The sequence below is a fragment of the Cervus canadensis genome, chromosome 10 (assembly GCF_019320065.1).
Source record: "Cervus canadensis isolate Bull #8, Minnesota chromosome 10, ASM1932006v1, whole genome shotgun sequence".
Classification (NCBI taxonomy): Eukaryota; Metazoa; Chordata; class Mammalia; order Artiodactyla; family Cervidae; genus Cervus; species Cervus canadensis.
The window spans coordinates 56,022,711-56,048,697 of NC_057395.1; the positions used below are offsets into that span (position 1 = coordinate 56,022,711).

A 25,987-nucleotide genomic window follows, 5' to 3' on the forward strand; every position below is an offset into this window, starting at 1 on the left:
GCTTGACTCGAAAGGAGGAGGGCAGGAGAGAAGAACCTGGCATTCCCACCCCCCAGATGTCTTGTAAGTCTTGGAGGCTTAAAAACATTGTAATTGATAGAGAAGATCAAACAAACGTGGTCACTTCTGGCTTTTAATTCTCAAGAATAGTGAGTAGCAAGGCAAAATAAAATGCTACTCAAGAATCATGAGTAGCAGGGCAAAATAAAATGCGAAGGTCCACTGTTGGCTGTTGGCTACGACTGTCCTCTCCCCGGGATCCTGCTCAATACCTCCATGCCGGTGGGGCCAGAAGACAAAGGTGTGCATCGCTACGAAGCTGACAAGGGCAGCACCAGGGGAAGGAGCCATCGTTCCCCCAAATATATCTCTTCCCAACCACCTTGAATGTTTTATCTTCCTCAGACAGTCCCCTAGGTCCACTTCTTCCTTACAATTCAAGCAGCCCCCTTGCTCATCTTGCTCCATAATTGACTTTAGATCAATCTACTTCTGGAACAGTAACTGTTTTCTGTCCTCTCCCAGGGCCCACAGAAAGCTGATGTGTAACAATGTATATCACACCAGCCAGAAAAACCCACAAATCAGACCAAACTTTCAGATTTTTTTATTTTGCATTTGACAGTATTTTCTGAGTGTTAGCACAATGAATGCGTTTCTGAGATACCATCCTGCCACAGAGCCAAACAGTGCTTAGGCATTTAAAAAAAATGTAATTCAAGCCCTAAGGAACATGAGTTGGGATTCAGAACAGAATTTAACATCTCTATGTACAGAGATTCTGCTGCGAACACATCCACTGAAAGGAGTTGATGTAGAGACCAGTTTCACAATAAATAATCACTTCTCTAAACTGTATACCATCTCACTGGCACATCAGTCCTTTCCATTTCCTTATGATGGATATTCATGTTCGTTCCTTATAATACTCATTAAGAATTTAGTATTTGGTCAAGGCTAACACCCCAGCATCCACCATTGCATTAGCACCTCGGCAGGGGAAGGGGGAGGGGATGGGCGGCCTCTCCCCATCCCCACGGTTGAAAACACCGTCTTCTTCAGCTGCTCAGTAATCTCAGCGTAGCCACTAGAGCGCAGCTGAAAGAGATTGCGAACTGTCAGGCGTTACAATTCCCAGTTGTTGCCAATTATATAGATAAATAGAAATTTACATAATTTACAAAGCGCTTGTGTCTGTGGCTTGTTTTGAAGCCATTCCCCAAAGATCCACATTTCTTCCTGAAAACAAATATCACCCTAATAGCCTTGCGCTGGGGCTGCCTTCACAGCGGCTTCCAGAGAACCAGGTCTATTGTTCATCAGCGTGCCTGTTGGCAAAGGGCGCGGAAGCCCCTCTGCTGCGGGGCCTGGGGTTCAAAACCTGCAGGTGTTCATTTCCTCCTTTCCTTATCACAGACATCAAGGATCCTTTCTTTCTTCCTTTCCTTTTTTAGATGTATTCTTTTAGTGCGTACCAAGCACAGCTGAAAAGCTGAAAATGTCTGTCTAAATCCCATAAGCTTCAAACTCATCAACTCCTGTAGAGCTGTGATCTGAGCTCACCCCTGGTGCCTGCGCCCTGTGGTCGGTCGGACGTCGACATGCTCTGACGGGGCCTGCATCTGTTCCCAGATGGACATGGGTTTACATTTGCAAAGACTTAGCTTGGGGTCCACTCACTCCCAGAGAGAAGTGGCTTTGCGACGTGCCATACCTCTCCAAAAACAATTTCCTGAGTGAAACCGGAGCCTTGGGCTGCGGGCCCTGAGGCACAGCTGGGATCGTTTTACCCATTAGGGAAGCTAGGGTCTTTGGATGGGGCATTCTTGGGAAAGGGCTGTATTGTTAAGTTTGAGGACCCTTTGAGTGGGTTTTCTTCCCCAGGCAAAACTCGTTTCTTGTCCTCAAAAAGGGGGAAATGTGAACCAAGGAGGAGCCATAACTGAGGCCTTCCTGCTGCAGGCCCATCTCTCCAGGGAGCTCCCGAAAGGGCCAGCAGAGGGGCAGGCAGACCGCGGGGCGGGAACGTCCACTTTGATGGAGGTCTAAAGCCTACTTGCTTTGTCTGGCCTTGACTTCAGCCTATCTCAGAAAAGGCGGGAGAGATATGCAAAAGAGAAGAAAGATGCCTATAACAAAAGCCAAGCTCTCCACCACCTGAAAGGGAGCCACCCCATCCCTCTTCAACCCATTCCTTGTTTTGAACGGAGCCTCCTTGACAGAGCTTCATGGCAATTTCAGAGCCTGCCATCCGCCTGAAGGTGTACACACGGTCATTGCTGCCAGTGGGGCATTGGGAGCTCTCTCTCTTGCAGCCTGGTCCCATCTTTGAGGGTCACAAGCTCAGGACGGTAGCAAATTCCACTCTGAAAATGTCAATCTAGGGATGACTAACTCCAGTCTTGCAAGAAAGTCGGGACCATGCTTATAAGGAAAGACTTAATCTTTCCAAGTGAAGCTTCTTACAGGAGCTTGACAAGCAATGTTGTAAAGCCTAGAAGCAGTTCCTTTCCAGGCCCGGGTGGGACATCTGTGCCAATGTCCTCACCTCCTGAACATCAAGACAGGACAATGACAACAGCGCTGGCCTCCCCTGCCTTCCCAGAACACGCCCAGCACAGCACGTTCCTACTGCAGGGCCTATGCACTTACCCTTCCCCTGTCTGACACCCTCTTCCCTTTCTCATCACTCTGGCTCACCCCGTCCCACTTCCTCTAGGTCTTTATGCCATTGTTACCTGGCCAGTGAGACCACCTAACCTGCAACCACCCCCAATACTTCCTACCCCCAGCCTGCTTCCTGCTCTCCTTCACATGCCCTGATCTATGTTTTATGTACTGGTTTGCTATCTGCTTCTCCCACTATTTAAGTGCCAGGAAGGCTGAACTTTTGTCGTATTCTCGGTGGTGTCCCCAGCATTTAGGATGGTACCCTGTACATCACAGGTGCTCAATGAATCCTTGCTGAATTGAATAAATGACATGATAGGTGGATGGTTTAATCATATTCCTCCCTCACTGAGAGTGGTTTGGGTTTGGGGTGAGGAAGAAGAGGCAAAGTGGGGACTGGTTGGGGCCTAACTCATCCTCTCCAGGGCCTGCCTCTGCTGCTCCTCCACGTTTTTATTGTGGATACTGACAGAGTCCTCTCCAGATGACTCGAAGCGATCTGCCACCAATTTGGGATGCCTTGTATATATGCAGAAGGGTTTAACCCTCCCTTGATCAGACCATGTAGGAACCCAAACCCCCTCCAGGCCACTGCTACGAACATAAATTACCATCCCATTGCAGATGTGTAGACAACTCATTAATAACAATTTCTGATTGATAGAATGACAAATAAACTCAGTTGGGCTGCTGGAAGCCCTCGGGATCATACAAAAACCACAAACAGGTTAAAAAAAATTTATAAAATGAACTGGAGGACTTGGAGGGCCTGGCACCCAGCTGTTCTAATTCATCTCTGTCCAGAATCAGCTGCTGAAAAGAAGAAATGATTCTTTTTCTAAAGACCACATTTTGCTATGGGAGCAGAGGCACAATGTGGGCCCCAGCAGATGAGCCTGCAGGGGCTCCAAGAAGCAGTGGTTGGTGAGCTTTATTCAGACCTGGTGAAAGCCAGGGCTGGACATCACTGCTCAAAAGCCACAGGGAATGCAGGGGTCAGCTCCTAAGACAGAGGGCAGGCTGTGCACAGCTTTTGGCTGCTCTGACCCCAGGGGACAAAGCAACCCCCCCACATGCAGTGGGGTTCCCACTAGCCGCCTACACAGACCAAATGCGCCCCACGTGTCCTCCATGCTGCCCAAGGGGCAGCGACTCAGAAAGCAACTTCACCTCCTCGGACGCACGCCCCCCAGGGCACCACCAGTCTGCTTTCCCACTTCCTTGTCAGGTGTTTGCGCCAACCTTGAATTCCTGCAGGGAGAGAGCCAGTTCAAACAAATCAACCTACATTTCCATGTGACTGGTTTTTCAGCATCCAGTAAGGTTTGTCTTTCCACCAGTATAAGCATGGTCCCCCAGGACTGCCTCTCGGGTCCAGTTCCCGAAGGCTGAGCACACGGGGGTGGAGTCCCACTAAAGCCCAGCCTCCACCCACACGCCTCAGTTATCCACTGGACATTAAGGAGCCAAGAAGAAAAATGTGGTTGTGCTGGGGGTTCCAGACAGCAGTCCCTAGGTCCCTGATTGGGATGGCACCTGCTGCATAGAGAGAGAGCCCCCCTGTCAGTGCTTATTTGCCCAGGAAGCATCTGGAGGTGCCATCCCACCAGCCATGGCTCTCAGAAGAGGCTCAGCAGGGTGGCTTTGCCTGGTAGGGTCTTGGCCCAAATTAATGAAAAACAGGAGCAAGGAGCATTAACAGGAATGGCTATTAGGTAAAACCCAACTTAAATGGCCACCACAGGGCAGACCTAGGGCCTGCTGATTTATCTGAGTCCACACTGACTCACAAGCTTCTCCAGACGCTTGTAGGAGACTACAGGGTCTCCAACTCAGGGACCAGGGAGGGAGCCTCAAAGTAAGATGATGAGTAACACAGGTGAATGGACGTTGCACATCTCACCCGTGGCCTTCACTCGGTACCAGCCTATCTGGCCACAAGGGCATGTGGGCTGGTGAGACCAGATGTTCCCATTTGTTACTTTTGAAGAAGCTAAAAATGTGCATTTGTTGGGGGTGGTGGCGGTATTCTTCAATTTTTAAGAGTTAGCAACTTATTCAGATTTTGACAAATTGCTATGCAATCCAGAAGAAATACCTCTGGAGACCAGACAAGGCCGCGGCCACGTAATGGACTCTGCTCTGAAAGGCAGCGAGGGAATGGGATACCATGCCCAAGGCCCTAAAGGAGCCGAGCGTCCACCGCCCTCCAGGAGCCAAGGCTCCACATCCCCTCTGCACAGTCCCCACCCTTACCTCGCGTAGGATGGTATCCCCCAGGACAAGCTGAGACCTCCTGTACCCACATTGCCTAAGGCAAGGACCCCTGGAAGTGCGGAAAGCCAGGGAGGGGGTCATACCCGCGGGCAGCCAGGGACCAGGTGCAGAACTGCAAGCAGGCGTCATCATCGCTCTCCGTGCAGGCGCAGCGCAGCGTCCCCTTCACCGGCGGTGGACTCTGTGGGAACTGCCCAGCCGACCTCCTGCCCCTGCTTCCGCTCCCTCTGTAGCTGGACAGTCCATAGGGCACAGTCCGTCTGCAAACGAAAGAGCAACGTCAGGGCCACGTCTGGGCGAGCCGCCTGGGCCTCCCTGCTCATGGACGCCAGCAGGTGTGGAGTTGGGGAAGGGGTGGGAGATGGTGGACACAGGATAGGTGAGGCAGGCGGTGCAGCTACGTCCCAGGATCTGGTGTTCACACCCTCCCCACGCTTTGAGCCTAGGAAAGCTTCAGGAGTGAACCCTTCACCCCTACACCCCTACCACCCCCACTCCCTGCCCCCTGCTCTCCCCTAAGCCCCAGGCAGTGCACCGGAGCCTCAGGGTTGGAAAGAAGGGAAGGCCCCGGTGGAGGATGGAAGGTGGCCTGTCTGCACCCTCCCAGCAGCCAGCCCTCTCTGGGCAGGAGCCAGCAATGCCAGGTGTGTGCATGTGTGCATTTCCAGTCTTTTCAAGACCGAACCTCAGCAAGCATGCCTCCTGTCCCAGATTCGTGCAGGGCAGTTCTGGTTTCCCCTTCCTGCATCCAAACCCCTGACATGGACATTCCTGCTGACCCAAATGCTAATCCCAGTCTTCATCCTTGAGCCAGCAGCACCTGAGCCTGGTCACCCATACCAGTAAGATGCCTTCCTATCCCGCCAGCCACCGAATTTCTTTTGTGCACACATCAAATTTGTAGTCTGGGCTAACCGGAATACAAATTCAGTTATGGCCACTGAAACACATTGTGGCCTTGGAACAAGGCTTCCTTAAAGACACAGACATGAAAGCCTCTGTGCCCTGAGAGACGTATAGCCGAAGACAGAAGTGACCTTGGGAAAAGTCTTCTTATGGAGGAAAAAAAAGCCTGAAACTATTTACCCATTTCATCTATGGTTGGAGCTGGCATAAGGGTGGTGGTGTCATTTGAAACAATACATGTTTAATCTGTTTCTTATGCTCATGTCCATCCAAACCAGTGCTCTCCAGGGATGGGAGGACACTGCCAAGCGATTCAGTGGGAAAAAGTTAAAAGCGGCTGCTTAATTCATTAGCATTACTGAACAGGATTTGGGGGCAGATTACTAATAGCTAGAGGAAACACATGTGGCCAAAAGTTACTTTTCCAATCAATTCTGGCTTTCCTTCCAGTCCCCAAGATTAACTACCTTGGTTTCTGTGAGCCCCATGAAGTATCACCAATCAGCCACCTCAAAGGGGGTTCTGACATCCTCTGTGTGCTTTCAAAATAACATCAAATTGAATTTCCTTTAATTTAAAACACATGCCATGGTGCCTTTTGGGGGTGGTGAGGACAAAGTGGGGCATGCCTCATCCTGACCTGATGCTTGGGAGAAACCTGCTCCCTGCTGGACTGGAGACTGGAGCTGAACCACCCCCACCCTCTTTCTCTTCCCCTCTCCCCTGAGTTAGTTATGAAATGGTTCCTGGATCCAGGCAGGCCCAGTACGGAGCAGTCTGTGCTCACAGGATGGAGAAAGCAAGCAGGGGCCCTTCCCGTTCTGAGCTGTGCATGTGTTTTCAATCACTCAGTCATGTATGACTTTTTGCGACCCCATGGACTGTAGCCCACCAGGCTCCTCTGTCCATGGGATTCTCCAGGCAAGAATACTGTAGTGGGTTGCCATTTCCTTCTCCAGAGGATCTTCCTGACCCAGGATTTGAACCCTAGTCTCCTATGTCTCCTGCGTTGGCAGGCAGATTCTTTACCACTGAGCTGCCTGGGAAGCCCTTGTTCTGAGCTGAACCTTTGCTAAAACCTCATCTTTTCTCAGGAATGGGAAATGGTGGCAGTGGGGTAGCAAGACAATACCGACATTGTGGGGAGGCAAGATTTGGCTAAAGGTATAGATTTCCAGTAATAGGGCCACATTAAGTCTCTAGGTGTTGACATTAAACCCAGGCCCCCATTTCTTGGTGAAAATTACGCACAAGGATTAACAACCACGGCTCCCATTTTTCCATCAACAGCAGGACCTGCAATTTTGAAGTTGCTGTCAGCTGATTAGGCATTTGTGAGCTCAGAGCCACTCAACTTCACAAAGTGTTTTAAGTGAGGAAAGAGGGCGACCCGGTATTCATTAACAGAACTGCTAAGCACATTCCCAGCAGCCTAGTGGGAGGAGCTAGTATGCAAATGAGCCCTTGAAACTTTCCAGGAATGTTCATGGAGGGAGAAAACTCTGCTCCAAGCCTGGGTGTTCTAGGTGTGCACTCTGCCGGCTGACCTGGGAGCCAGTAGCAGGTGATGCAAGCTGAGAACCAGAGGACTTAGGAGATGGTCCTGCCCACAGAAGGCCCACCCTCTGCCCCCCCAATAACAATTCCAGCTCCAATGAAGGCCCACTTTCAATAGGTTGAAAATTTAAAGGTTTTTAAAATCTGATAAGCACTTAAATAAGAGTTTGGCTTCAGAATACCTTGGAAATTAGAACTTGATTTTAGGATTCTGGGGCTCCTTGGAGTTCTCTGTTGCAACATGGCAGCACTGGGAGATTTGGCACTTCAGCTTCCCATCCTGCTTGATCCCAAGTGCACCCCAAGCTCCACCCACCCGCACCCCCCGATCCTGCAAGCAGCTGTGCTTTGGCTGCCCAGCAGGCCTTGGGAGATGTGCCCTAAGCCCTGTTCTGTCCATGGATGTCAGACCTTGAAGTGGGCTCAGAGACACCTGAGAGGGGGGATTCCAGGATCATAAATACTCGGTACATGGTCTAGAAGAAGGGGCCTACGGCTTTCAATCCCATTGACTCCTTGCAGTGGGTAGGAGATAGGGCCAGAGGAGGGTCAGAGACACCCTCTCTACCCCACAGAACCAGGGCAGGGTCTTTCTTGTCCAGGTCTTACAGTGGACACCAGCTCCAAGGGAGTAGAAGACAGGGCTCCTTCTTTTGCACCTTCTGTGGACCCAACACAAGACTGAGAAAGTGAAGACTATTAATTAAGTAACTGGTTGTTGAGTATGAGATAAACTAGACCAGTAAGACTGGATTTTCTCCAACCTACAATGTTCAACAACTACAAAATTCCTTACAAGGAATTTCTAACATTTGCCAAGCATCCACTATATTTGCCAAGTATCCAAAATACCTTATTTTACTGCACTTCACAGATAATATGAATTTTATAAATTGAAGTTTTGTGGTCACACAGCATTAGATGACAATTGGAATTTTTTGCAGTAAAGTAGTTTTTAAGGGATATATATTTTTTAGATATGCTATTGCATACCTAATAGATGGCAGTATAGCATAAACAAAAGTTTGATAAGTGTTAAGAAACCAAAAAATTAGTGTGACTTGCTTTTTCACTTTGTTGAGGCGGCCTAGAACCACATGTGCAGTATTTTCAGGGTCTGCCTGTATCTCCCTGGTATTATGCCAAGTGTGATGAGGACGCAGAAAGGCCTTAGGGCACTCACACACTACTGGTGTATGAAAACAGTACAGGATAAGGAAACCTCACAAGCCAATATGCACAGGTATGGACAAGGTACACAGATCGCAGGGAAAGGTTACCTGGCGATCCCATCATTAGGCTGTAGAACACGCACATGATGGTCACTCCACCCGCTCCAGTTTCCTGATTTACAAAAGTTGTTGTTGGACTGAATGATACACTGCACTGCATGAAAAGTACTTAGCAGTGAATGAATGTGGCTACTGCTGTTGCTTTTTTGGTCTGGGAATTCAAGTGAGTCGTACCAGGCATAAAAAACCCCATCTACCAGCCCTGCATTTAAGATGTGCAACTAAGTAAGACAAGTAAGAAGGAACCAGAATGCCACCTGGCACGCCAATGCCATTCTTTGTCAGGCTTCCTTTGACTGGTCCATCTTTCTACACTGTCGGCCCAATAAGCACTCATGTTTTAGTTGTTGTCTGGGTACCTTTGTCATTTCTTGAATGATAAAGAAATTAATGTCTCTTGAACGGTGAATTGGAAGGAACTAATGAAGGAACCCTGAAAATGAGGTTAAATTGGCTGAGAACTTTGACCAGCACACCATCTGACCTGTGGTTTAGCCTGCTGTTCTATAGTGGGGCTTTAAGAACACAGTTCTTTATAAAAGTACGCAGCATTTCAACCTGCAAGTGTTCCAGTTACAGCCCAGAGCTCCAAACAAAAGAGAAGCGGGTAAGATCAGTCCAAATGCTCTTAGGCAAAAGAAAACACCCCAAAACAATCACATTGGCAATGTCTAGTGTTGTGTGTCTCTGTATATTACATTGTCCTCAGCAAATACTCAGAATATTCATTATTTGATCAGTGATGGTGATGCCAAGATCATACTTATCACAGTGTTCCTTATTTCCCATTTTCTCCCAGCTGTCATATACAAATGTTAGTAAATACTAAACTTCCAAATCTCCTGTATTCATTCTCCATCTGCATCATCACCCAGCCGGACTCTAAACTCTCAGCAAAGTTGATCGAATTGTCCTAGAAAGCCCAGTTTTCATAACCCCACCTACCCACCCCAAACTGAATAGCACTCAACAAATATTTGCAGTGGTTTTCAATGTACGAGCCTGGACTAGACTTCTGATGATTCATGACGGGCCCATGGCCCTGTACACACACAGTTTAATCTAGTACAGAGGTTAGAAAATTGGCATTTCTGTAGGCTTCATCCAGTCACAAGAGGGTGTTTTTTTTTTTAACTTGAAAATTTCACACAAATATCCCAATTTCCATCTTCTCTCAGTTACACTCACTCCAGTCCCACACTCCAACATAGCAGCAGCTGTCTGAAGCTGAGTGGTACCATCAGAGCTTGGCTCAAACACTCTTGTTCGGCCCCAGTCCCTACTCCTGTCTTTCTCTGCTTGCTTTTCTTACCTGTCTGGCCTTCATGGGCATCTCAGGGTACAACCCCTGCTCTAGTGGCTTGTTCCATAAAGCAAAGCCAGACAGATCACGTGACATGGTGACAAAATTAGCACCAGCTACTACTTTTACAAACTGTTGTCATTTTCAATTTAAAAAAGCCCAGGTTCTGGTGAGTGTCTCCCCAACAAACAGAACATTTTCACTTCACACTCAGACGTCAAGATGGTGCTGTCTCCTCTGCTTCACATTTTCCTTCTGAAATGGAAGAGCAAGGTCAGGATCGTCTTTGGGACACATCATACAGGAGGCACGATGCTGCTGACTGGTCCTGCAGCCGAAAGGAAGAGGAAGAACTGTGTGCCAATGGCAGGCAGACGGCGGGGGGCCCCCCCAGCTGCCAGGCACCAGCGGTCACTAGATCCTGCCCCTCACAACTCCCCGGAGAATCAACTTCTAGACTCCAACAGGCTTTGTAACTAAGGCTCAATTTCAGATTTTATTAAATTTCTTCCTTAGAAGGTACCACTCAGTTGCTTTCTCAAGCTTTGAAATAGCTTTTTTGGGCCAGGAAGAAAATGTGAATCAACTTCATTGACTGTCTTTGTAAAACTTTATCAGAAAAAAGTGTGAACTGAGAACTCTATTAGAAGAACAAGACAGAATGAAGTAACTACAGAAAGTGACTGAATATTCAAAGGCCTGTAAAAGCATCCATTCATTTCAAGAAACATCTAGTGGACTGCCGCCTCCCCACTTCCACTTTGCACAGACACAGCGACAAGGAGGAAACAATAGCTCAGAGACAGAAATCACCCCCCTTGAAAAACTTAAAAGCCCAGGATTCTCTAGAGCCTGAGTTCAATGCTGGCTGTTTTCATCTCCTGGAATCCAATCTGTTGTCTTTCCCCTGGGGAATGGTCCCTCTTTCCCTGTGTGAGGTCTTGATGAGACTGTCAATCACTGTATCTCGCCTTCCCACACCTCAGGACTCATCAGGTGACCCACGCTGGCCCATGGCACCCTCTCCTTCCCAAGACACCTGAGCAAATCAATTCGAGGTCAGAAAATAGTTTGGATGGGAATTCCCTGGTGGTCCAGCAGTTAGGACTCTGAGCGTCCCCTGGAGGGGGGACACAGGTTCGATCCCTGTTTGGGGAACTAAGATCCCTCATGCCACATAGTGCAACCAAAAATTTTAAAAAAAAGAAAATAGTCTGGAGCTGCTACGAACCATCCTGGCTTGTCTGTTTGTGCCCTGGGACCCCCAGGCCTGTCCTTGTGGTCTGTCTTTCTAAGCCTGGTCCTGCTTCTCCCTCCCTTCCGGTTTGTGGATCACACCGTGTCCTCCCAATAAACTCCTATGCTGTGTGAGCTACATTTAAGTTTCTGTTGCTTGCAACCAGTGACCTCAAGCTGACCCTGGAACTCACTCTCTCAAGATGGATGCAACCATGATCTCTTGGGTTTCATAGAAAGACCAGGAGTCTCTGCAGCTGCCAAGGACAAGTAGAAATTTTCTTCATTGCAACAAAATACAAAAGAATGTGTTCCAAATCAGGACAAAACACAGCCAACAAAGCTGGCTGGAGTCCTTTCTTCCCAGGTGTGCCCACTGTAAAATGTTTGGTTTGGATCACACTGTCCTTTGGGCAGGTGGGAGCAAGCATACGACCTCATGATGCTCAGAGATACTTGGCTAACCACCTCAGGAGGCTTATCCGTCAGTGAATTTACTCCTTGTCCACTCATCAAATGCCTGTGAAAGTTGGCTTGGGACAGGCCTCGTGCCAGACAACCACTGGGTGCCCTTCCAACCTCTAGGAAAGAAAATAACCAGGAAATACATCTCCTCAGTGACCTCATTGTACAAGCAGAAACACATGCTTTCTGGTTCTACAGAACACGACACGAACTTCCTGCTCACAAACAACATAAAGGGAACCAGCAATCTGCAGCTTTGCTTCTGCAGAAAATCGCTGCATCTCTAGCAGGAGGCCCCTAAGGCAGACTGTTCCTCCATCAGCCGCCAAAGGAGGAAGTCTTCCTGCAGCCTCAGAAATAGCCAATGACCAGAATATTTCGAAATCTCAAAAGAGTGAGCAATGTGCTGTGGGTTGGTAGTTAACTTTTTTTAAAAGACATTCCTCCCCATCCCCCACTCAAAGAAAGCAACCCACAACTTCTGAGTGTATCCAGGACTTGGTTGTTGGGGAATTTTACCAGAATTACATGTATTTTCAAAGAGAACACTAACCCCCATCAGTCGGACCCAAGAAGAAGGGGTGTTTCCTCACCTGGGCTGCAGGTGTGGCTTCCCTCCTGCCCCCTGGGGTAGGTAACAGCTGACCTCTGCCTGTCCACCTCAGCATCCAGGGCAGCCCAGGCAGTGCCTGGCTTGGAGCAGGTGCATAATAATACTGCAGCATCTCAATTACAAGGGTCTGCTATGTGAAGAAAGGAGGGAGGGAAAGTGAAGTGAAAATTGCTCAGTCGTGTCCGACACTTTGCGACTCCATGGACTAAATAGTCCATGGAATTCTCCAGGCCAGAATACTGGAGTGGGTAGCCTTTCCCTTCTCTAAGGGATTTTCCCAACCCAGGGACTGGACCCAGGTCTCCCGCATTGCAGGCGGATTTTTTACCAGCTGAGCCACAAGGGATGCCCAAGAACACTGGAGTGGATAGCCTATCCCTTCTCCAGGGGGTCTTCCCAACCCAGGAATTGAACAGGGGTCTCCTGCATTGCAGGTGGATTCTTTACCAACTAAGGTATCAGGGAAGTTATCAGGGAAGGAGAGCGGGAAGGAGGTCTTACTTGGCCATTACTTCTCATCCACACCCAGTCTCCCAAATGTTTAGAATTCTTAGCTGATGTATTGGAGTTCTACTATCATTGTCCTAGAGGGAATATGGTCTCTAGATCACTTAAAACGGAAAAACCACGTCTTGATAATAACTCCTGCAGACACATGAGGAAGAAACCAGGCTGACAAAACCAGAGGACTCCCTAGACTGACAGACCTAGGATATTGGTCCAAATTGAAGACTAGCTCCCGGAGAGGCCCTGGCTGAGTGGTTTCTTTCTGGGGCTCAGAAATGAAAGGGCTGGATCTCTGGAGGCTCCATCCAACTCCAAATTCCGTGGAAAGATTCCCAAATGCCCTCACTGTTACACCTGAGCATCTCTGAATAGCACATATGCTAGAGTAGGGCTTCTCTTCATCAATGTAACCACAATGTAATGTGGGGTCTCTACCCACCCCCAAGTGGAGAGAGTCCCAGGATCTTACCAACTGCTTTCAGAAAGCTTCATCCAAAGAGAAGGACTCTTCCACATCCTACCGCCATATAACTGAGCTTAGAAATAATCCCAAAGCCAAAGACCATGCCATCAGGTCCCTGAACACAGCAGCCTCCGCCCCTCACACAGGCACATGAGTTCCGAATGAAGTCTATTTAGAGGAAGCACAAGTGGTCAAAGCAACAGAGAGTAACAGAAACATACTTCTGTATGTGTTGTGTGTGGGGTGGGATTTCCAAGAATGACAGCTCAAAAAATAACAAAGAAGTTAGGGCAACAAATGCCTGCAGTATTTGTAACTGAAGCCATTTAGGGAATCTGACAGGTTAGCTGGTTTCCCCGCCCCCCATCTGCTACAACCCCAATGCGTCCATGTGAGTTAGGTTAGAGTTTCCCTCCCCAACCCCCAGTGACCCTAACACATTCCAGGTCAAATGTAGGCATGAGCAATCCATGTCTGTCTGGCACAGGCTCATTATAACTTTATGCAAAGCTGCAGACAGATGTGGCTCAAAATAGTTACCAGCAGTGGAAACAGAAGGAGTAAAATAAGGAGCAGGTATTTTTTTAAGGATGGGGGTATGTGTAGGGGGATTAAAAAAAAAAAGTCCAGACGCCATCACACATCCCTTTAAACAACCCTCAGAAAGAAGCAAAGACACCCTCGCTAACTTTCAGAAGATTTCACCTTTAGGATAGAAAATCTTTACTGAATGAAGACATACTTGCCCTGGCAACAAAAATATAGACACCCATTTTCTTCCTAATCTAATTGTTTGCATCGTTGTGGTCTCTCTGATCACTTGATTGCTTAGCTCGAACTAAGAAAACTTAAGTCCCTCTAGAGACACAGGCTCTATCTCCAAACAAGAACCAAGCAGAGTCAGATCCTGTCTTTATTAGAAATGTTGGTATTTGGTTGATTATGATACTTCTGTACCGATTTTCATCTTTAAAAAGCATCGCATTCCCTTTTATTTAACTTTATGGCATCCCCTTCAAGTTTGCACCTGAAAGAGTATGTCATGAGCCTCACCCTATCTTGCCACCCTACAAGAAATCTGTGGAAATCAGATGTAGAAAAACCCAGAAAAGCTACAGACACCTCTGCTCTCTCACCGACTTGCTTCTGGCTTTTGGCAAAGCTGTTCACTGCTCCCCAAGTTGTGGGCCATTCGTGTCATCACCAAGCAACACAGGACCGCAACACCTCGGCCACATCTGAGAGCCTCTGAGTCTTTCTCAGGGGTGCATGAATCTGTTTCTGTTTTTTAAATTACTGGGCCAGGCACAGGACTCACTGGCTGCCATGTTCTAGAGTTACTGTTTATTAAGGCTTCCTGCTAAGTTGGCCCTGAGAGGCCATAAAATAAGGGAAGACCTGTGCCTCCAGGGCTCTGAACATCGCTAGATTCTCCAAATGCTCTTGGCTCTCCTGAGACTCTGAACTGGGGCAGACGAGAAAGGCTGGGGATTATCCCATTCTGCAGTCCGTTCCTGGGGGCTTGGCGGGGCAGCAGGACTCTAAAAGCCCCTGGAACCTTATCTGGACCAGCAGCTCATCTACATTGTGGCCGTTGCCTGGATTTATTTTCCTTCTAAATAAAATTCGTTCTTGTCCCAAAGAGAAGGAAATTGTGTGTGTGCGCGCGCGCACACGTGTGTGTGTGTGTGTGTGTGTGTGTGTCCCATTTTAAGGAATTCTGTTTCCACCAAAACATGGCTTAGACTGAGAGGGTTATTTCCATCTGTTAAACAGTAAATCTATTTCTAATGTACTCCAAAGCTGAGCAATGGTTATAGGGGACTACCTGGAGGGAGGAAGTGGAGTACAGGCAGCCCCCATCAAATTTGCTGAGATGCTGTGGATCCAGGACGGGATTGCGATCTGGCGCTACAAAGCCTGTGAGTTCCCACCAGCTGTGGGGCCCCCCTAAGGAAAGCACTGTTTGCTTCCCAGCTTCCTTTGTTTTAAATTCTTGCAGGAACAAACCACACCAGAGATGTCACAGCCTTTCATCTGCCTTCAGATTTAAGGCCAAGTTCCTAGTTGCAATGTCCTCTTCATCTAGCAAAAATCCAAGTTCTCCCTTCGGGGTCACACAGGGTCATGACCTTCTCGATGCAAATCAACCTGCTTTCCAGCCTCAAGTCTCTTTCTTATCCAGTCGGGATCAGCCGCATTTCAATGAATCCATCTTTGCCCCTAGACATCTCACCTCCTCACATCCATTCTGGGGTAGAAAAGGAGACTTTAGGTCCAACTGAACCCAAACAGGAGGTCACTTGGTATGAGCTGACCTTGCCAATAAACTCTGAAATTTAGCCCCAGGGCTATCAAACTTTAAAAATGCATCTTGCCGTGAAATGTTCTGAGCTACTGCTACCCAAACTCAAAACTGGAATGTAAACATGTACAGATTTCTAAGCGGGAGAGGGTTACGTGGGAGGGAAATGACTCAGAGAGTAAAAACATGATCAGTCAGAAACTGAGTTCAAGATCACTTTTAGTCTGGCTGATACTGTCTTCTCTTTCTATTATTATTATTTTGGCTGCACCCCACTATGTGTAGGATCTTAGTTCCCTGACCAGGGATCAAACCTGCAACCCCTGAATTGGAAGCAGGAGTCTTAGCCACTGGACCACCAGGGAAGTCCCAATACCACCTTTCTTTATGTGTCCTTATTTATTTACCATTTTTGATAAACAGATTCTGTAGTTATTTCCTGGGATCCCTTCCTGGTGGCCCACACTCAGGTCTTGGGTACTGAGACCCGGGTGCTGTGTACAATGAGAAGACTACAAGGCATTGTGTTTACTCCGTTGGACTCAGCCTTGCTAAGATTTCATCATTTAACAAAGGGATTCCAAACAGATCATTCAAATTATCCTGACATGCTGGTGGCTCAAATGGTAAAGAATCTGCCTGCAATGCAGGAGACCTCGGTTCAATCCCTGGGTTGGGACGATCCCCTGAAGGAGGGCATGGCAACCTATTCGAATATTCTGGCCTGGAGAAAAAGAAGAGGAACCAGTGATCAAATTGCCAACATCCGCTGGATAATCAAAAAAGCAAGAGAGTTCCAGAAAAACATCTATTTCTGCTTTATTGACTACGCCAAAGCCTTTGACTGTGTGGATCACAATAAACTGGAAAATTCTGAAAGAGATGGGAATACCAGACCACCTGACTTGCCTCTTGAGAAACCTGTATGTAGGTCAGCAAGCAACAGTTAGAACTGGACATGGAACAACAGACTGGTTCCAAATAGGAAAAGCAGTACGTCAAGGCTGTATATTGTCACCCTGCTTATTTAACGTATATGCAGAGTACATCATGAGAAACTCTGGGCTGGAAGAAGCACAAGCTGGAATTAAGATTGCCGGGAGAAATATCAATAACCTCAGATATGCAGATGACACCACTCTTATGGCAGAAAGTGAAGAAGAACTAAAGAGCCTCTTGATGAAAGTGAAAGAGGAGAGTGAAAAAGTTGGCTTAAAGCTCAACATTCAGAAAACTAAGATCATGGCATCCGGTCCCATCACTTCACGGCAAATAGATGGGGAAACAGTGGAAACAGTGGCTGACTTTATTTTAGGGGGCTCCAAAATCACTGCAGATGGTGATTGCAGCCATGAAATTAAAGATGCTTACTCCTTGGAAGGAAAGTTATGACGAACCTATACAGCATATTAAAAAGCAGAGACATTACTTTGTCAGCAAAGGTCCATCTAGTCAAGGCTATGGTTTTTCCAGTAGTCATGTATGGATGTGAGAGTTGGACTATAAAGAAAAAGAATTGATGCTTTTGAACTGTGTTGTTGGAGAAGACTTTGAGAGTCCTTTGGACTGCAAGGAGATCCAACCAGTCCATCCTAAAGGAGATCAGTCCTGGGTGTTCAATGGAAGGACTGATGTTGAAGCTGAAACTCCAATACTTTGGCCACCTCATGCAAAGAGTTGACTCATTTGAAAAGACCCTGATGCTGGGAAAGATTGAGGGCAGGAGGAGAAGGGGACGACAGAGGATGAGATGGTTGGATGGCATCACCAACTCAATGGGCATGAGTTTGGGTGAACTCCGGGAGTTGGCGATGGACAGGGAGGCCTGGCGTGCTGCGGTTCCTGGGGTCGCAAAGAGTTGGACACGACTGAGCGACTGAACTGAACGGAACTGGAGAATCCCCATGGCAGAGGAGCCTGGCAGGCTACAACCTCAGACACGACTGAGCGACTAAGCACAGCACAGCCAGACCCGCTCCCACGCCTCCACAGCACCCCACCCCTCCCCCCCTCCCCCCACCCCCATTGTCACTGTGAGTGAGTGAAGTCAGTGAAGTCTCTCAGTCGTGTCTGACTCTTTGCAACCCCATGGATAGTAGCCTACCAGGCTCTGCTGTCCATGGGATTTTCTAGGCAAGAATACTGGAGTGGGCTGCCGTTTCCTTCTCCAGGGGATCTTCCCCACCCAGGGATCGAACCTGGGTCTCCTGCCTTGCAGACAGACACTTAACCGTCTGAGCCACCAGGGAAGCCCAACCCACCTGCTTATTTAGCCCAGGGAGCCCCAGAACAATGCCTTCAGAGAATACCATGCCCCTTTCCCCAAACATTCCAATTATTCACCAGGGAAGCAAACAACAAAGGAGGGGCAGAAAAAGGGCAGGACCAAATCTCATCAAGCCCGAACAACCTTTGGCCACCAGGGTGCTTATCAAGCTGCTTATCAGCAGTGCAGTCAGCCAGACACACCTTTTCCCAGGGTCTGTAAAGCTGATGCAGAACAAATGCTAAGAGATCGCCCACCAAGAGGCACGGGGTAGGGAAAAACTGGGGTACTCGGGTGCAAGCTCCTCAGTGTTACTGCAGGAAGCTGGGTAAGACCACGGTTTAAGGGTCCAAGGAAGCCGACCTCAGCAGGACTTGAGCTTCTTCGTTCCAGGGTCCTCCAGTCACAGACTGTGTGGAGCGAGAGGGAACATTAGGCAGCCCCCAGGGTTGTACACTTATCCACACGGTCCTGTGGTCCGGAGGTACTGAGCCCACTAGAGTTCAGACACTGGGCTGAGAATGCTCCACACACTCTCTCATGTCATCCTCACTAGTCTTTACTCACAGGAGTCATGGTCAACATCAGTGTGGACCATTGCCTGCAAGATCATAATCATGCTCAAAAGACTACCCCTCTGCCTCAAAAGCTGTATCGCCAGCAACAGTACTCCCAGTCCTGACTTGCAGGTCACATGATTGTTACTGGGATCCCTGTGATCACACAGTGGGTGGACAGCCGGTCCCACATCAGCGGGAGGCTGGAGAACCACATCCACCCATTCCACTGGGATGTTCTCAAACATAAAATGTCCCCTCCCTAGAAACATGTGGCATACCTCTCTTGAACAACAGGAGGGGCAAAGATGACTCTGTTGAATTGTTGCCTTTTTGTGGTAGAATATATTGAATAATTATGATTATTTTTACACCTCTTCTTTGGGGAAAAATGTCGTTCCTGCTGGCTGAGTCAGTGTGGCCAGGCTGGTGACCTTGTTAGGTCACCATCCTAGAGTCACACTGATGTCTGCACCTTACCTGGGGCACGGGGAGAGGGTGGTACCGCCCCCAGGCCACGCAGCGAATCACAAACAGGACACTGGGCAGAGCTCCTGGGGCTGGAGTCTTCTTACGAGTCTACAGAGACCAGATTTTCCACCACAGCCGTGATTCCAAACATCCTGCACTGCTCTTTCCAGAAATACATTCCTGTTTGTCAGACCATGTGGCTCAGATTTTTGTTTGGAAACACCGCCCCTGTCACAGCATCACAGTGCCTCTGTCATTACATCCTCGGAGGGATTAACAGATAGCATCAGTTCTCAGGAACCAAGTGGGGGAGACTGAGCGGGGCTCCTTGCTGGGGGCCCTGCAGCTTCATTGGCTGTCACAGCTAGTGGTTTCACTCTGCGGCCAGGTGGATGGATGGTAGCAGGTGCAGAGGGGCTGCCCTGCTGTGGGGTATGGTTAGCACTGAGAACTCCGTGATGGTTAATTGTATGTGTCAACTTGACTGGGCCACAGTACCCAGATCTGTGACCAAACACCAGTCTAGATGTTGCCAGGAAGGTATATTTTATATGCAATTAACATTTAAATCAGTAGACGTTGAGTAAAGCAGGTTACCCTTCATAATGTGGGTGGGCCTCATCTAATCAGGTGAAGGCTCTGACGGCGAGAAGTGAGATGCCCTAAGTAGGAACGGAATTCTGCCTTCAGGATGCCTCAGACTGCAGACTGCAAACTGCAACATCAGTTCCTCTGTGTGTGTGTGTAGTGTGTTTATATACACAAAGAGATCTATATATACACATCCTATTAGTTCCATCTTTCTGGAGACCCCAACAGAGACAATCCCTTACCATGTCACAGGACACTCCTATTTTTGAAGTATTCTCGTGGAAACAGCCCTGAATACGTAGGGATGTAAGCATGTGGGCTACTTGTCCCTACTTCTCTCATTATCTTATTCTTGGCATATTTTCCATGACCATGAGATGAGATGGGTATTTCCTCTGAGGTGGGGTTTTGTTTTTGTTGGCAATGGTGGGGTTGCTGGGGATGGGGGGAGGCTCAGTGGCTTCCTAACAAGGCCAAGGAGAGCCATGAACATCCCTCGCCTCGTGGGCGGGCAGCCGTCTCCGCTGCCTCCCCCGGTCTAAGAAGGCAGCTGCACGAGATGCAGTTGGCTCATTCCTCTTTGGGGCCTGAGATCTTCTGGAGGAAACAATGGAAGTTATGAGCAACAGCCCCAGAAAAATCCACATTCCTGCACATGTCTCTAAGGATGTGAGACCTCTGGGATGGGACACCTCATTTGTGGGAGAAAATCCTGCAGACAGAACCTCAGTGACAGCAAAGACCAGCATTACTGAGAATCTACTATGTGCTGGATAGGGATCAAGGTCAGATCCGGAAGAGCTAAGTGCTTAGAAGGATGTGGGGAAACCATAGAACTTGGATCTCATGCCTGGAAAACACCTCTGGGAGCAGCTGCTCTCCAGAGCCTTAACTTCCCACACGAGATGCAAGAACAACATCCCCCCTTAAGGAGCTTGCAGATCCTTAAACACAACTGAAACGACCTTCTCCAAGAAGGCCTTGCAACTTCCCCAGCATCATTCTGAGATAAAGCGGGATTGTCGCCTCCACCTCGTGCAACTGGAAGGCAGTAGAAGGAAAGACACCGGAGCTGAAAATCGCCCAAAGTTCCAGACTCTCAATTGAGGCGTGAAGACCCAGACTCCTGTGGGCTCCCAGCGCAGCCAGTGGTGGGAACAGGATGCAAATCACACCTGGAGAAGTCTCAGGAGATGAGGAAGGTCTGCTGAAGAATAGGGGTGACAGCCAACAGAGAGATGCCCTCGATGTAGGGCTCTGACCGTAGGTTGGGCAGGGGGTGGGAAACAGAACCTGGAAAAGTCCTCAGCGTGCATCCCCCTGCCCTTTAGTTCAACCCAGTCATTTTCAGATGCTTCCATTTCTCCAAAGGCCCAAGTTCCCTAAAGCCCACTCCCTCACTTTGCAATCTTGTCCAAGATGTTTTAAAGTTTGCCAGTGAAGCTGCCCATACAGAAACAGACAATTTTCAGAAAGAATGAAAGAAAGAGCGAAGGAGGGAGGAAGGGAAAGAAAGGAAGGCAGAGAAAGACCATCTGGGAACATCTTCTGTATAAAGGTTATGTTGCTTGTCTGACTTTAAAATGCTCAAGTCTGGCTATTGTCATTTTCTTGTTTCCCAGGGTAGCTCATGAAACTCTCAAACACCATATTTAATCCTTCCCTCTAGTGTTTAAAATGAATCAGGGTCTGGGAAGAAGGGAAGAGGTAAATCAAGCTGTGAGGAGAACATTAGTAAGTTGGATATTCTGGGAAAAGCCAAAGACCCATGGCTTCACCTCAGGTCATACATGACAGCTCAGAATGGGGAGACAGGATTCCCACCAGGTCACGGGGATGGGGCAAGTGCTTCCATACAGCGAGTGCTCAGAGCTTGGCCACAGGCAGAAAACTAAGGTGGTCTCCCAATATCTTCTCCTTTCTGCCCTCCTGTCTTCTACAAAGTCCCCTTCCCCTAACTGGCTTTGCTTTCTTCTTTCTCCTTCTAGAACCACAGCCTGGGATTCCTGCCAAGGTTGCCCTGGGTTCTGTGAAGCTAATTTAGTCAGAGGACGATGCCAGGAGGATAAGAATCAGAGAGGACAAGTGTCAGGGGGATGGAGACTGCAGGAGAAGGTGACCCTGACCGCTGTCTGTTAATAGAAGGCTGTCAGTGGCAGCCTGTCCAGGAGTCCCTCCCCAGCACACCTCTCTTTTTAAGATCTGGCCTGGTCATCTCTCTGTGTGCTGACCAGACATAATCCAGCAAGCAAGTTCTAGCAGCGGGGTCAGCTCTCTATTGGATGGCCTGGGATAAAATGCAAATCTAGAGCCCTTGCTTCAAAAAATACTAAGCATTTCATTGTGTTGTACACCTGAAACTAACATAATACTGTAAATCAACTATACTTGAATTTAAAAAGTATTAAGCATTTCAACACATCAACAATACACTTTAGGCTGTGAGGATCCTTCTGAGCCGGGACCTTGTACATGTGTCCAGGCTCCTGGGTGGAGCCAATCCTGCCTGCCATGCAGGACAGTAGGGTGACTTTCCAGACCAGGGGTACTAGAGGACTCATGATCTGGTTTTGAAAGATATCCGGCCCCCCTCAATCAGTCTCCTTTGTACTTCATCCTCGGGGTATTGGTAAAACAAGGTAGGTATGTGCAGCCTATCAAGCTGTCACCCAGGGTGCTCAGAGGTCACATGGCTCAGGGACAAAGGAGCCCCTGGATCAAGGGGACCCAAACACTGCAGCAAAGTTGCCTCTCCAGGCCCAGGGCTCTGGAAAGGCTAAGCAGGATGCCCAAGGTATCCTAAGAATACCCAGAGACACCTAGAGACGTCTGGTCCAAGTCCTGGATTTGAGACCAGGAAGGTAAATTCCAAAGGCTGGTGACCAGATTGAGGTCAAGCCCTCTTCACAGTTTGCAGGAGGATGTTTCTTTGGAAGGGGTTCCTGAGTTGAGTCACTACCCACTGCCTCGGGAGAGGGGGGACTTTACATTAAGGAGACTCCAGGAGGGGCTCAGGTGGCACTGTCTCAGTTTTGCAGTAAGACAGTTCTTACGGACTGGAGGAGAGAAGGGGAGCGGTCGGATGCTGGGGTGACATGGGAAAGAGGAGGAACTATGGGCTCACCACCCAGGAGATAAGGAGCCTGAATTCCACGGAATGTCACCCCGTGTGGGAGGTTTCACTAGGCCCTGCCTAGCCCACCCCTGCACTCCCTAGAGAACAGGCTGCTTTCAAGGAATTTGAAACTCCTTGGAGCCTGGCAGGGTCAGGAGAGGGGCAGGACCCACATGGCCCGGGGGCAGGAGTAACTTTCGGGCTTCCTCCCCACAGAGGGACTTCTCAGGTGTCTAATCCCTCTGGCTGGCTCATTTCATTCGCCTCTCCACCGGATCAGACACTCTGGGCTTGGGTTTCTCCCAGGCCAGGCCCTCAGAGGGGATGAGAGTCACACCCTTGACCTGCAGAGCCGACCTGGGTTGGCAGGAGGGCTGAAGGCTGTGCCAAGTGGGTTCTGGGCTGAGCGGGCTCAGAAGGAACCAGGTCCTCCTTCAGTGTGAAGAGAGGGGCCTAGCAGGAGCCCCCCTCCCCTCCCCTTGGGCCAACTCCCCCACCCCAGGGCTGACTCACTCAGGAGTGTTGATCCAGATGATGTCCAGGTGGCAGTAGTAGACGCACTCTTTGTCCTTGTAGGTAAAACATGTACAGCGCCGGGCTCGGTGGTGCACGGGGACCCCCTCGGGCCCCTGCTTCCCAAACTGACTTGGTCCCTGCTTCCGCCAAGGGCTTCTGGGGCTTGGACCCCAGGCTGCCATGGTGGCCACAGTCTCCTTGGTGGCCCCCTCCGATCTGGCTGCAGAGGGGGCCCAGGGCATGCTGCTCCTGCCAGCATCCCCAGGCTGGGGGTGAGGCACCCATCCTGCAGGAGGCAGATGGAGGGGCTCCTGAGTTCCTAGGAATGCAGATGCTTACACCCACCATCCCATAGAACCTGGGGAAGGGGACAAGCAAACTTTCTGCCAAGTTTGCAAGCTAAGGGCATTTTTTGTTAAGTCTCCAAGCTACTCCCAACGTTCGGAAAATTTTGCAAAGCTATGTGCAGCAGTTTCTAAAAAGCTTGCAAGTTGCGTGCACACTTTGTGAAAATCTTGGGAGCTCTTCTCACTTACTGCACAGCGTGCAGGCAATCTGCACCCACTGAAAACGTGCAAGCATTGTGCAGGCTTTCTGAACACTTTGCAATCATTTTGCACAGTTTCTGAATCATTTGCAAACTTTTGGAAAAGTTCCCAACTTCATGAAAAATTGACCAAGTCGGCCCCGGGTCCCAGGTCTCCTGCCTGCGTGTGGGCTGCAACCCCCCGGGCCCGCAGGGTGGTCCGTGCTCTCAGCTTCTGCCCTCTAGCCTGCCCCCAGGCCGCTCCCCCGGTAAGGCACCCTCCCCGCTCCCCCGATCCGGGGTCCTTTTGTGTGCGCTCGCGCCAGGAGACGCGCGCCGCCCAGCCCGCTTACCTGCGGCGGAGGTCACAGCGAGCCCGAAAAGGAAGCACAGCCCCAGCTCCATGAACCCCGCTCGGGCTCTCGGGCCGGGCACAGCGGGCCTCACCCTCCAACTGCAGATGCTTCGAGGCCGGCCGCTGGCTCGCCGCGTCCCGGGCTGCGGCCAGGACTCGGCTGCGACCGTCACAAACTTCAGAGCGCGCTGCCCATCACGGCTCAGGGCTGCCGGCTGTGGGTTAGGGCTTTTCTGGCTCCCGCACCACCCCTTTCGCCTCCCCGCCCCCCGGAGGGGCTGGAGTTGCAGCGCGGGGGCCTTTGAACCCGGGGTGCACGGGGGTCGCCTCTCAGGCGCTGGGTAGCCGGCTAGGCGCGCAGCGGCCCGCGGCGCACCCAGCACGACGAGGGGTGGGGGCGGCGCGCAGGGCCGGGTGCGATGGGTGGGGTGGGGTGGGGGCCGGGACAGCTGCCGGAAGGCCACGCGCGCGCACACACGCACACGCGCGCACTCCCGCTCGCACCCCCACCCCGCTGCCTCGCTGCCTCGCTGCCTCGCTGCCTCGCTGCCTCGCTGCCTCGCTGCCTCGCTGCCCGGGGACCTGCAGCTCCCACCCCAACACAGTGGGAGAGATAAAAGGCTGCGCGGGAAACCTATCTTTTATCTCCAGGGTTCGAGAAAGCAGCATTTGTCAGCGTTCACCTAATGACACCTTACCCTTGCACAGACCTGCCTGCCAAGGCCCTGGGCGTACTTTACACTCGTGACTCACGGGCACCGGCAGCGTCTCCCAGCCTCTCCCAGGAGCTCAGAGCCGCTGGGTGTGGGCAGCAATCAGGAGCAAAGTCAACCGAGATGTAGGGTTAGCGGTCCTGGGGTGTCCCCAGCTCGCTCACAGCCCCTTGTGCAGGGGAGGTGGCTCCAGTGAGAGGCAGGTTCCTCTCCTCATTGCCCAAGGTGGTCTTCTGAGGCTCACGTGTAGGGGAATTCTCCCAGCTCCCCTGAGACTTGTCCCCTGGGCTGAGCAGCTTAGAGGAGAGGGTCGGTTAATCTCCCTGTTCAACAGCCTCCGTGCTGAGAACGGTGCTTGGAAACTGCTCAAGAAAGATTTGTGGATGAATGAATGAATGAACCAATGAATGTTTCCTGTGGACTCCGCCCTGGACTACTGACCTCTGAACACATCAGGAAGCCCTTAGAGCCCCTCCCTGGCCAGAGTTCCCCCAGCAGTGGGAAGAGAGGCAGCACTCCAGGTGGCATCTGGCACTTCCCTTTTGGCTGCTTGCTGGCTGTTCCATCTGCTTGACTGATTGGGAGATTGCTTTCCCTGGGAACCTGGGGCAGGGCAGGGAGTTGCAGGCCACACAGGGGAAGAAAAACAGGTCTGAAGTCGTGGAATCACTTCTCATATCTCAGGACACTTGTGGTGACTTGACAGTGTCCACCAATCCTTTAACACTCTTCCCCCAGAAGACACAGCTAAATACCACCCCACTCCCCTTTAGCCTGAATGGCCCACTTGGGAAAAAGTAGAAAGTAGCAGAAGTGACTTGAGTGCCTTTGGAGGCAGAGTTGTGCAAGTTGATACAGCGTCCATGTGCCCTCTCTCTTGGGATCCCCATCCTCTGATACAGCCTCTATGTTGGGAGGAAGCCCATGCAAGCCTATGGAAAGGAAGCCCTTGAGAGAAACTGACGCCTTGCAGCCAACAGCCAATACTAACCACTGTGTGAGTGAATGAGCCTTGAGGTGACTGGCGCCTCCAGGCTTGAAGATGTCCAACTGGGGGCTAGCTGTCCCCCCCATTCCCTGTCTGAATTCTGACCCACAGAACCCATGGGCATAATGCATGGTTATTCTGCACCACTCTTCAGTTCAGTTCAGTCGCTCAGTCATGTCCAACTCTTTGCAACACCATGGACTGCAGCATGCCAGGCTTCTCTGTCTATCACCAACTCACCTACACCACTGTGTTTGGGGTAATTTGTTATAGAGCTGCAGTCACTAGAAAAGTA

At 49.9% G+C, this 25,987-nt stretch overlaps 1 protein-coding gene across 3 annotated transcripts; it reads right to left on the reverse strand.

The window, feature by feature from the left end:
- Positions 1 to 591: 591 nt before the first annotated feature.
- On the reverse strand, positions 592 to 25,028 carry EDN3 (endothelin 3). Of its 3 annotated transcripts, XM_043480209.1 has the most exons (6): positions 24,690 to 25,028; positions 23,990 to 24,206; positions 23,108 to 23,396; positions 5,031 to 5,207; positions 3,841 to 3,921; positions 592 to 1,098 (listed from the first exon to the last, which is right to left on the reverse strand). In XM_043480209.1, exons 2-6 carry the CDS (start codon positions 24,039 to 24,041, stop codon positions 1,059 to 1,061), a joined length of 639 nt encoding a protein of 212 aa, XP_043336144.1. In that variant the 5' UTR covers positions 24,042 to 24,206; positions 24,690 to 25,028; the 3' UTR covers positions 592 to 1,058. The 3 variants fall into 3 exon arrangements, with proteins under 3 accessions (XP_043336144.1, XP_043336145.1, XP_043336143.1); XM_043480210.1 differs by lacking the exon at positions 24,690 to 25,028 and having other exon boundaries at positions 592 to 3,483; positions 23,990 to 24,499; XM_043480208.1 differs by lacking the exon at positions 24,690 to 25,028 and having other exon boundaries at positions 23,990 to 24,492.
- Positions 25,029 to 25,987: the final 959 nt, after the last annotated feature.